Source organism: Salmo salar, chromosome 10 (assembly GCF_965601325.2).
Source record: "Salmo salar chromosome 10, fSalSal1, whole genome shotgun sequence".
In the NCBI taxonomy this organism is placed as follows: Eukaryota; Metazoa; Chordata; class Actinopteri; order Salmoniformes; family Salmonidae; genus Salmo; species Salmo salar.
This window is the reverse complement of record NC_138300.1, coordinates 5,941,102-5,953,996: the sequence shown is the minus strand read 5'-3', so window position 1 is coordinate 5,953,996 and position 12,895 is coordinate 5,941,102. Positions and strand designations below refer to the sequence as shown.

Genomic DNA, 12,895 nt, shown 5'->3' with positions numbered 1-12,895 from the left:
AGAGGACAAGTACTTTAGTGTCTAGTTTGAGAAACAGACACCTCATAAGTCCTCAACTAGTCTCAACGTCAACAGTTGAGGCAACTCCGGGATGCAGGCCTTCTAGGCAGAGTTCCTCTGTCCAGTGTCTGTGTTCTTTTGCCCATCGTAATCTTTTCTTTTTATTGGCCAGTCTGAGATTTGTATTTTTCTTTGCAACAGCATCCCCGAGTCGCCTCTTCACTGTTGACGTTGAGACTGGTGTTTTGCGGGTACTATTTAATGAAGCTTCCAGATGCTAAATATTTGCAATATATACTTGAAGTCAAATATTTAATAAAAACATTGTATTCTTACAACTGTATCATATGTTTATACAATTGTAACCCCTGACCTTTTTCTGTTTATTTTATTTGAGGTACTGAGCTAATACACTAATGTGCACTAATGTGATTAGCATGACGTAAGTAACAGCACACATTTCAAGGACATAGACATGTCTTATATGGACAGAATGCTTAAATTATCGTTATTCTAACTGCACTGTACAATTTACAGTAGCTATTAGTGAAAAAATACCATGCTATTGTTTGAGGAGAGTGCACAACAAAAAAACTTGTATCACGGCAACTGGTTTGATACATTCATCTCTGAAGGTAAATAATATACTGACATTCAATAGTGTTGCTTTGAGGAACGCCTAGCCAATATTCAATGGAACAGCGTGGCGCGAAATACAAAACCTAAAGAATGCAATAATTTCAATTTTTCAAACATACGACTATTTTACACCATTTTAAAGATAAGACTCTCGTTAATCGAACCACATTATCCGATTTCAAAAAGGCTTCACAGCGAAAGCAAAACATTAGATTATGTCAGCAGAGTACATAGACCGACATAATCACACAGCCATTTTCCAAGCAAGCAAAATGTCAAAAAACCCAAAACACAGCTAAATGAAGCACTAACCTTTGATGATCTTCATCACATGACACTCCTAGGACATTATGTTATACAATACATGTATGTTTTGTTCAATCAAGTTCATATTTATATCCAAAAACAGCTTTTTACATTGGCGTGTGATGTTCAGAACATGCATTCCCACCAAAAACCTCTGGTGAATTTATTAAATTACTCATCATAAACGTTGACAAAATACATAACAATTATTTTAAGAATTATAGATACAGAACTCCTTTATGCAATCGCTTTGTCAGATTTTAAAATAGTTTTTCGGCGAAAGCACATTTTGCAATATTCTGAGTACATAGCTCAGGCATTACGGCTAGCTATTTTGACACCCGCCAAGTTCGGGGCACACTAAACTCAGAATTAGTATTAGTATTAGAAATATTGTATTACCTTTGCTGTTCTTCGTCAGAATGCACTCCCAGGACTGCTACTTCCACAACAAATGTTGTTTTTGTTCCAAATAATCCATAGTTATGTCCAAATACCCCCGTTTTGTTTGTGCGTTCAGGTCACTATCCAAAGGGTAACGCGCGAGCGCATTTCGAGACAAAAAAAATCCAAATGTTCCATTACCGTACTTAGAAGCACGTCAAACGCTGTTTAAAATCATTTTTTATGGTGTTTTTCTCGTAAAATAGCGATAATATTCCAACCGGACAATAGTGTATTCATTCAAAGAGGAAATGAAAAAACAGCGTGCTCGCGTGAATGCGCATATCCAATCTCTTTGTCACCAGGCAGAACACTGAGAAACTGAGCTACTGTACACTGTCCAGAGACAGAAGACGCCTCAATCCGCTTTCTGAAGGCTTTAGAGAGCCAATGGAACCCTTAGAAAGTGCAACGTAACCCCACAGATACTGTAGTTTCGATAGAGAATCAAAAGAAGAACTACAAATTCTAAGACAGGCCACTTCCTGCTTGGAATTTTCTCAGGTTTTTGCCTGCCATATGAGTTCTGTTATACTGACAGACACCATTCAAACAGTTTTAGAAACGTCAGCGTGTTTTCTATCCAAATCTACTAATAATATGCATATTCTCATTTCTGGGCAAGAGTAGTAACCAGCTTAAATCGGGTATGTTTTTTATCCGGCTGTGAAAATACTGCCCCCTACACCTTAACAGGTTAAAGTCTCCGGCCACTAGGAGCGGTGTCTCTGGGTGAGTGGTTTCCTGTTTGCTTATTTCCTTATACAGCTGACTGAGTGCGGTCTTAGTGCCAGCATCTGTTTGTGGTGGTAAATAAACAGCCACGAAAAGTATAGCTGAGAACTCATTAGGCAATTTATCACAATATACTCTACTTCAGGTGAGCAAAATCTACACTTCCTTAGACTTCGTGCACCAGCTGTTGTTTACAAATATGCACAGACCCCCCCCACCCCCCCCCATTTTACCGGAGTGTGCTGTTCTTTCCTGCCGGTGTAGCATATATCCTGCTAGCTGAATATCTATCTCGTCATTCAGCCACGCTTCCGTGAGACATAGGATATTACAGTTTTTGATGTCCGGTTGGTAGGATATTCGTGATCGTACCTCGTCTAATTGATTGTCCAATGATTGCACGTTGGCGAGTAATATTGACGGTAACGGCAGCTTTCCTACTCGCTTTCTACGGGTCCTGACGAGGCATCCGGCTCTTCATCCTCTGTACCTGCGTCACTTCCTCTTGCGAATAACTGGGATGTCGACCATGCCGGGTGTTTGGAGAATATCATGTGAGCCTTGCTTGTTGTTGAAAAAACATCTTTGTCTAATCCGAGGTGAATGATCACTGTCCTGATATCCAGAAGCTCTTTTCTGCCGTAAGATAAGGTTGCAGAAACATTATGTACAAAATAAGTTACAAATAACGCGAAAGAAACACATAATAGCACAATTGGTTGGGTGCCTGTAAAACTGCTGCCATTTCGGAACCACACCCACAAATTGTGCTAAACAAACATTCTTTCCCATTTACCCCCAGTGTAAAAGAGCCAACTTTGCCGGCAATTTTGTGTTACACAGAAATATCAAAAAATGCAGAGAAAGCTGCTGTGTTGTTCAGTGTACATGTAACCAGGCCAAAAATCCTCACCTATGGTTCACAATGCTCCCACGTAGGGAAATGGAGCCTGCGAGAATAGCCCTGTGGCTTCAGGCTATTCGGTGTGGGAAATATGGGTACCCGAAGGCCAAGTATGTGTGTGTGGAAAACATTTAAATCATACTGTAGGTAAGACATTTAATTTGTTTAGTATAGTCTGTTTCTAACTCCACTTACTACTTGTAGCTGTATTGTCTAGTTAAATGTTCCGGTTGGTTGCTAGCTAGCACTCACTCACGCTGTCATGAAAAAGGGCATGAGGGAAGACCTACAATATTATGTTTTTCTAAGTAGTGAGAACACTCGGGGCAATGTTGAAAAGTATTCTTCAGACATGTTGTAACTTGCTTAAATGTAGTTTTGTAATTCACTAAAACCAGATAAAAAGAAAGTTGCTATGAAAAAAGGCCACAGTTGTTTTCCCAAAAGGTGTGCGGGCCCTGACATTCTAATACCAACTGGGTCTATACCAGTTGGATGCATTCACGTGCTTTGAACTCGTTGAGAAACACCGATTGGCAAATGGCCAACAATATGCGTCAACCATAAACTAAAAGTACAGCCATCATTCGTGGAAACAAATTATAGTGTTCAAAAATCCTATTAATAGATATTAGTTTTTAATAATGTTTGTTACATTTGTCTGCTGAAAACGCTGTTATAGAGGTAATTTCCTTAGCAGGTGACATCAGAGGTCAGCATGTGGGAGAAATTGGCGCTCAGGGATAATATACGAGTTGCCCACCAGTAATTACTAGTGATGGGCATTCTGAGTCTTTTCGGTAAGCCGGCTCCAATCACTTAAAGAGTCAGCTCATCTGTCTCTCAAATGGCTCCTCGTTTAAAATGCTTAAAATCAACCTAGAACCATGATTTTTTTAAACCACCTAGAACAGGGATGGGCAACTGGTGGCCCGCGGCCCCCTTTTAAAGACCCTCACGGTCACCCTTTTCTGTTGCAAGTTAGAATAGTAGAATACATTAGGTGCAATTTCGAAATTTGGTTGTGTATTAGCAGTTCTGTTATGTCAGTCATTGATGAAAAAAAAGTCACTCAGTTATTCCATGTCCACTAACCTTTTTTAGATTGGTAAATTAGTCTAGCAACCAGCTACTGTATCTAAACTTAGTAATCATAGTCGAATTATCAGCCTGGGGGATCCCCATTGGTTTTGTTATTAAGTCTCACTCAGATATCATTAAAAATTGCAAACATTTCTCTCCACCCTATGGCAAAATGTGTAGAATTGCAGGAATTTAGCTGGAAAACAGCACATTTTCCTCCCTGCCCCATGGCAAAAGTAGTAGAATTGAATGAAATTAGCTATAAAATACAATGCCTTGCAAAAGTATTCATCCACCTCAGCATTTTTCCTATTTTGTTACATTACAAACTGTAATTTAAATAGATGTTTTATTTGGCTTTCATGTAATGAAAGTGGCACCATGAAGACCAAGGAGCTCTCCAAACAGGTCAGGGACAAGGTTGTGGAGAAGTACAGATCAGGGTTGGGTTATAAAAAAAAATCTGAAACTTTGATCATCCCACGGAGCACCATTAAATCCATTATTAAAAAATTCAAAGAATATGGCACCACTACAAACCTGCCAAGAGATGGCCGCCCACCAAAACTCACAGACCAGGCAAGGAGGGCATTAATCAGAGGCAACAAAGTACCCAAAGATACCCCTGAAGGAGCAGTAAAGCTCCACAGCGGAGATTGGAGCATCTGTCCATAGGACCACTTTAAGCCGTACACTCCACAGAGCTGGGTTTTACAGAAGAGTGGCCAGAAAAAAGCCATTGTTTAAAGAAAAAAATAAGCAAACACATTTAGTGTTCACCAAAAGGTATGTGGTAGACTTCCCAAACATATGGAAGAAGGTACTCTGGTCAGATGAAACTAAAATTGAGCTTTTTGGCCATCAAGAAAAACACTATATCTGGCGCAAACCCAACACCTCTCATCACCCCAAGAACCCTATCCCCACAGTGAATCCAATTGAGAGAATGTGGTATGACTTAAATATTACTGTACACCATTGGAACTCATCCAACTTGAAGGAGCTGGAGCAGTTTTGCCTTGAAGAATGGGCAAAAATCCCAGTGGCTAGATGTGCCAAGCTTATAGAGACATATCCCAAGAGACTTGCAGCTGTAATTGCTAAAAAAGCTGGCTCTACAAAGTATTGACTTGGGGGTGAATAGTTATGCACGTTCAAGTTCAGTTTTATTTGTCTTTTTTCTGGTTTGTTTCACAATAAAAAATATTTTGCGTCTTCAAAGTGGTAGGCATGTTGTGTAAATCAAATGATGCTAACCCGCCCCCCCAAAACAATTTTAATTCCAGGTTGTGTGGCAACAAAATAGATAAAATGCCAAGGGGGTGAATACTTTCGCAAGCCACTGTAGCAAAATCTTCTCTCCACCCCATGGCAAAATGTATAGAATTGCAGCAAACTTGCTTTAATACTGCAACATTTTCTCTACGCCCCATGGCAAAATGTGAAGAATTGCACAAAATGTATTCTAAAACAAACAAAAAAATGATTCACTGCAATGTGGTGGGGAATGCTCATTTAAGTATGCAAACTTGTGGCTCCCTCCCCCATCGAAGTTGCCCATCTCTGACCTAGAACCAAACTCCAATGTAAACCCCAAAAAGTAGGCTACCATTATGTTAGATCATGAAATGCACATTCAAAATCATTTTTACCTGGACAAATTATTAGATCACCTGCAAAAAATGTGTAATTTATATTTAACGCACTGCAAAAATTAGAGTGGACCAGAATGTATGTGCTCTCCCCACTAATTATTGTTTCTGCCATGATAATCGTTGTTTTGCGCTCCAAAATCAGTAGTAGCACTAGGCAAATCAGGGAGTCAAATGAGGGAGCCACTTGGTTATGAACGCAGCTTAACAGGGAAGGACAACATTGGCCAATGTTGAGATAAATATTTTATGTAGAACAAATTTGCCTCTGATTCTAAGGGAGCAACGTACATGCCCTGCCCACCTGAGGATGTCATTTTCAGCTATCCATTTCCTGTGTTTGAAGAGTGCAAAATCCACTTGTCACTTACATCTCACTGGATTGAATGCTTTCATTTTATTCCTGCGACTCTTACTCTTGTGCCTATTGTTTTTTTCCATTAACGTTACAACCACGGAAATGTCTGTTATGACCTGTCGAACACACTCCGTTAATGGCTGAAATGGGCTCAATCGAATACATTGTCTTTTCGTTGCATCTGTATGAACACTGAAGCTTTTTATTATTTAACACATCTCGACTGTCACGATCGCTATCTTCGAACTCCCGATCATAAATAAACCAAGGCGCAGCGTGCATGGAATTCCACATCTTTTTAATGAAAATTAAACTCACCAAAACAACAAACAGGAGGAAACCGTGACGTTCTGGTGCTGCTCAAAGGCAGCTACACAAAAACAAGATCCCACAACTCAAGGAGGGAAAAAGGGCTGCCTAAGTATGGTTCCCAATCAGAGACAAGGATGGACAGCTGCCTCTGATTGGAAACCACACTCAGCCAAAACAATGAAATAGAAAAACTAGATTGCCCACCCCACATCACACCCTGACCTAACCAAACTAGAGGAAAATAAACGTCTCTAAGGTCATGGCGTGACATCGACACTTACATCACAAGAAATAACTTTATTTTGATGGCTGTTCATTTTTGTGGAATTGAAAAAGTAACCATGGAATACAGTTGAAATGTTTACAAATTAGATGCGCTGAAATGAAAGCAACTTCCAAAAATGAACACTTGGATTACAGTCATATTATGTCTGATCTTGACACACTTGTTGAATTATGCAACAGAACTTGACAACAGTAATAATGAGGCAGTCTAGACAGCACAGGGGAGTGCAGGTAGGCCTAGAGAGAGCAAGTTTTTTGGTTGTTGCAGCCTTGTTCCACAGCGTTATGTTAATTTAGTCATATATGCAAATACACCCATTGTATTTATGCAAGTGAGGCATATATATTACATTTTATTACAAAATATTTTAAAAAGACCTATTAGAAAAAAAATATATATATATGTATATATATATATATATAAAGCCTTAACAATTTTGATGACTGTTGTTATTCTAAGGAGTCATGTCTATTCATGGCCTTCCTATTTGCAATGTTACAAAATGTTTTTTTTTGTACTGAACTTGACCAGGTGAACCCACTGAGCTATATGAGCCCCGCTCTGCCCATTTCTTGTTCATACACTGAGGTATGAACAGTTAGGAAAGCCTCCGCAAATGAAAACAAATGGAGGGCGGGCCGACCCCAACCGGTTCCGTGTGCCGCGGCGAGGAGCTTTTCCAATGATCAGGGTCGTGTTCATTAGGCTTAAGAAACACTCACTTGTCCAATAAGAAACATGTTTTTTTGTGTTGCATGGCCTAATGAACACAACCTAGTTGTCTGACCCAGTTGCCACCTGGCTCAGTAACTGTACCTGTAAAATTCCAGATTGAAAAAAGACACATTTTCTGCTTTCCACTGGCTCACGTTCGTTGGATCATTTGCCATACAAACTGCAAAAGATGAAAAGATTGGAAGAACTAATTAAACCATATGTAGGCCAATTGAAGTTGTTCACACTCTTAGACAATGAAGGTTTAACAAGTGAATGGTGTGGTCGGATACCGGTCATTAAAAAATTAATGCGAGTAGACGGCTGATTGGCCAGCTCATCCTCCTCTATGAGGAAATAGCAAGCATTTTTTAAACGGTCTGTTTGAAGTTTGAGGTGGGGGTTTGAAGTGCTTTTTCTCCAATTTATACTTTGGCCACATATGAGTATAGAATGAGCCAACAACATTATTTGGGTATGAGTTAACAGAATATTAACTTTCAAAAGTAAGATTTTCACTGGACAGTTACTTTAAAACTGCAACATTTTCTCTCAGCCTCATGGCAAAATGTTTAGAGTAGCAGAAAATTTGATTTAAAAACAGCAACATATTATCTCATAGAATAGCATTATAAAACTCTTCCCCATGGCAAAATGCAGGAAGTTACTCGTTTCTTTTTTTTCCTTCAAAATACCCCTCCATATACCCCTGAAAATAGGTATAATAAGTCATGTCAAACTATGTAGAATTGCAGGAAATACGCTTTAAAATGTCAATGAAATTGCCGGGGTACCCCCCTGTCTACTGTTCATCCTCCTAAATATCTACTCCACATATTCGCCCTTGGAGTCCACTGACCTTTTTCTAACTGAGCATCAATGTCGTAGGCCTCGTCCGAGGGTTCCACATTGCCTCTCTTGTAGTACTCCTTACAGATGACCAGAGGTAACAGTTTCCCGTCCTCCTCAGCGTAACTGATAGGCCCCACAGAGAGGCGCCCCAACTGGCGGTACTGCAGGGAACAGAACACCATTCAAACACAAGTGCATTTTGCTCATTACCAGCTACTGTATGTAATGCTATGTGTATGAGTCATAACCTCTAATGAAGTGGTGCAGCAGCACCATAAACAAAAAAGGATAATCATACTCATAAAACAGTAAAAGGTGGCCTGGCTGGTCTAGCAGTAATGTCGCAGCCTGCAGCACACATCTACGGTATCGGCGAAGGTAAAATCTGACCTGCTGCCCTTTGACACAACCTCTCTCTGTTTTTCCCCACTGTCACCCTATATCTCTATAATAAAAAAAAAAATTAAAGAGTGAAATGCTTATGTGTGCAGCATTAGGCTATAACCATGACTCTGCAATATTGATAACCCAGGGAAAAATTGCCTCATGAGTGGCAGAAACCAATTTACTCGGCAAAAATACAGGAATGATTATGAAACCGATGATAAGCAAGGGAGAAAGCGGCAGTAAGAAAGAGAATGGGGATAGAGTAAGAGACAGGGAAAGAGAAGGACAGTCAGGAGACTTGTTTAGATACTAGATCTGCACTCCTACTCTGAGATGCTTTATTATGAATATGGGCCCTGGAGACTTGCCTGATCCAGCACATAGAACAGATTGTCATAGACGGCTTGTTGGGAGTAAAGAGCTACACTGTAATCTTCCTCATCAACTCCACTATAGTCCTTGAGGAACAGGTTCTTGAAGGTCATAGCATTCTCCTCCTTGTAGGAAACCACAAGCTGGTTGTTCAGTCCAAACAAGATAAGCTTGGTGGGAGAAGAAATACAGAATTTAAAGGGATAGTATGATGCAAAACACATTTTATTGCTGTGTACTGAAAAGTGCTTTATCATTAAAATGTGATTGCTGACATGCACAATTGTTGGGAATTGTATCAGCAATGAACTAATGAACAAAATACTAAATACCAAATCAGTGTAAATTCACCTAATGAGTTGTGAGAGTAAAAAAGGGTTGATAGCATCCTTAAGCCTTGGTGCCAGTCTGTTACTTTCTGCTCTACGGCAAACTCCTTAGCCCATGCCAAGCCAATTCCATAAGGAGTTGACAAGACAGCGAGCAGAAACAGACTGACACCCAGAATAGCCATTCTTAGCAATTACCATTGATAATTCCTAAAAACAGAGAAACAGTTCTAATGACACTCTTCTCAGACTATACCTGTGATGTGATCATGACGATTTTCAGGATCTGCACCCCCAGTTTCCATGGTAACTGGCGTCTGGCCCTGTATTTCTCACAAGGGCTCATGAAGTAGTATTTTAGATCATCTCGAAGAATCTCCTCCTTGATTATGCCTTGGCTCATTGTGGAACTAAAAGAAACAACCCAAAACTCATTATTATTTGGCTAAATATGTATTAATTGTTATTATAGCAACTAAAATGATTGGGAACAACTTGAGGTAAAATCTATCAACTTGAACTCAAATGAATATGATTGAGCTATATGACATCACCACATTACATTTGGCCAAGGAAATTACTTACAGTAATACAAGATAAAACATAATCTCTTTTCTGACAAGTTCCTTTAATTGTTTCCCAACAGCCGTGTTATCCCATTTGAAAAGGGGAAGGACACACGAGTTCAAATTAAAAGAGAAGTAAAACAGTTTGAATAAGCTATTTCAGTCAGTTTAGAAAAAAGGCTATTTTTCCACCAGATGTGTTTCCATAAATGCACAAATAAATGTACTGTAGCACTCCCTGTACTGAACACACCTTGCACTGAACAGTGATTGCATTCATGTGGGGAAAAGTCCAAGGTTAACTCACTGCACTGAAAATATTTGCACTAGTGTTGACTAGTATGAAGCTTTCGTTGTAACAACGTGAGGTGTTTTGTAAGTCACTCCAGCATATTGTGTTGTAGTTGTACAGTGTAATTTTACAGCTAAGACATAAATTCACTGCACTTAAGTTGAATGACATTTTCTACCAACGTCATGTTAAGCTTATTGATTTTGAGAGTTTCTGAATGTCTTAACTCGTATTAAAAGTAAAAAAATAATATTTGACAACTTCTTGTAAAAACTACTGACCCAAGCAGCCCAACTGACTCACTCCCGTAATGATACTGGACTAACAATTCCATAATGATAAAATATGATTGATTTGTTAATTATCATATCACAGAGCAGCATAATAGAATATGTGTCACTCACATGAATCACTGCTGGTGGACTACACACAGGCATCAGATATCCAATCCAAAGCTGAATTAAGCCAGTTGATACTATAGTGTACTGTACTGTGATTTGCCAAGTACCTCAACTCCTCCCCAGAGTTGAGCGCAGACTAAAGTTAATCAAATATCAGTGACTGACTCATTGCTGTTGTAAGATTGACAAATCAGCGCGAATGTTCATGTGCCAATTGAATCTCAACAAGGAAACAGTCGGTAGTTGTATTTGATTAACATTTTATAAAAAAGTACGGATTTCAGCAAACAAAGAAAGGCATGCAACAGAGGAAAAACATAGATACACGGTAAAAGTTTAAGAAATAAAAATTGTATGTATCGATGCATAGCAACTTGGAGTCGGGGGTTCATTTAAAAAAACTAGTCTGCGCTTAACTCCGTGGAGGAGTTTAGCTACTTGGCAATACTGTGATTTGATTCTCATGCAGCAACACTTACAAGGCGGCTTCTCTGAACATACCTGTAGTGCATTTAGCTGCTTAAATAAAGTTCGAGTTTTTTATAAAACACTTGATTGGTGGCACATTTATCCGCAAATGTTCAAAACACAGGACAAAGAGTGTTGATAAGCCAACCTTTAACAGCACATCATGAAATAAATCATGATTTTGAATGTAACACGAAGAATAATAAAATATTTTAATGTCAAATAATGATTACCTTTCAGCAGTAGAAACAATTGACATGACTTGTAACATGATTTTGAATGTAACACGATTCTGGACTTCCTGATGGGCCGCCCCAGGTGGTAGGAGTAGGCAACACATCTGCCACGCTGATCCTTAACACTGGGGCCCCTCAGGGGTGTGTACCTAGTCCGCTCATGTATTTCATGTTCACCCACGAATGCCTGGCCAAGCACGACTCCAACACCATCATTAAGTTTGCTGGCGACACAACAGTGGTAGGCCTGATCACCGACAATGATGAGACTGCCTATAGGGAGGTGGTCAGAGAACTGGCAGTGTGGTTCCAGGACAACAACCTCTCCCTCAATGTGAGCAAGACAAAGGAGCTGATCATGGACTACAGGAAAAGGCGGGCCGAACAGGCCCGCATTAACATCGACGGGGCTGCAGTGGAGCGGGTCGAGAGTTAAGTTCCTTGGTGTCCACATCACCAACGAACTGTCATGGTCCAAACATATCAAGACAGTCATGAAGAGGGCACAACAAAACCTTTTCCCCCTTAGGAGACGGAAAAGATTTGGCATGGGCCCCCAGATCCTCAAAAGGTTCTACAGCTGCATCAGAGAGCATCCTGACTGATTGCATCACTGCCTGGTATGGCAACTGCTCGGCATCTGACCATAAGGCGCTACAGAGGGTAGTGCGAACGGCCCAGTAGATCACTGGGGCCAAGCTTCCTGCCATCCAGGACCTATATAATAGGCTGTATCAGAGGAAAGCCCATAAAATTGTCAGAGACTCCAGTATCCCGAGTTAGACTTTTCTCTGCTACCGCACGGCAAGAGGTACCAGAGTGCCAAGTCTAGAACCAAGCGGCTCCTCAACAGTTTCTAAAACTGCTGAAAAATTAACAAAATCGCCACCGGACAATTTACATTGACCCCCTCTGTTTTACACTGCTGCTACTCGCTGTTTATTTCTATGCATAGTCACCCCCACCTACGTGTTCAAATTACCTCAACTAACCTGTACACCCGCACATTGACTCGGTATGCCCCCTGTATAGAACCTCATTACTGTTATTCTTATTGTGTTACTTTTTTTATTATTAATTTACTTGGTAAATATTTTCTTAACTCTTCTTGAACTGCACTGTTGGTTATGGGCTTGTAATTAAGCATTTCACAGTAAAGTCTACACTTGTATTTGGCGCGTGTGACAAATAGTTAATTATATTATTTGCGCTGTTTAATACCATCAAAACACACGGATTTCCTCTCATCCCTTGCCGATAGACAAATTACCTATATATTTTGCTCTGCTTACAATGACAAAAACACTGTCTAGTGCGAGCTACACTGTGCTAGCTACGTTGGCTCAGTCTCTTGTACAGGCAACCCAAATGTTGCAACATACTGCCCTGAACTGGATGAAGTATTTTGCTCTTCTGATGACTTCTCCAGCATCTGCAAACAGTAAGCACAGAGATAGATTTAGAAACAAATATTCCCAACATGAGAAGCCACAGCTTTATATTAGTTAAACCCAATGATGTAGGCCTATAGATGTAAATATGTATAATGTCCTCAGATA

The 12,895-nt window shown here is 39.9% G+C and overlaps 1 protein-coding gene across 7 annotated transcripts in view; it reads right to left on the bottom strand.

Moving 5' to 3' along the window:
• The window catches only part of mcoln2 (mucolipin TRP cation channel 2), a 67,933-nt gene extending 57,077 nt beyond the window's left edge, over nt 1–10,856 (bottom strand). The window contains exons 1-5 of one of the 7 annotated variants that reach the window (XM_014215625.3): nt 10,636–10,855; nt 9,630–9,783; nt 9,041–9,214; nt 8,293–8,446; nt 7,536–7,614 (exon numbers count right to left, since the gene is read on the bottom strand). In XM_014215625.3, coding sequence (XP_014071100.2) covers nt 7,536–7,614; nt 8,293–8,446; nt 9,041–9,214; nt 9,630–9,776 — 554 coding nt within the window. In that variant the 5' untranslated portion in view covers nt 9,777–9,783; nt 10,636–10,855. Of the gene's footprint in view, nt 1–7,535; nt 7,615–8,292; nt 8,447–9,040; nt 9,215–9,629; nt 9,784–9,958; nt 10,227–10,635 lie in introns of those variants that run through there. The other 6 variants (XM_045687259.2, XM_014215627.3, XM_014215624.3 and 3 more) reach the window with 6 other exon arrangements.
• Between the last annotated feature and the right edge of the window lie 2,039 nt (nt 10,857–12,895).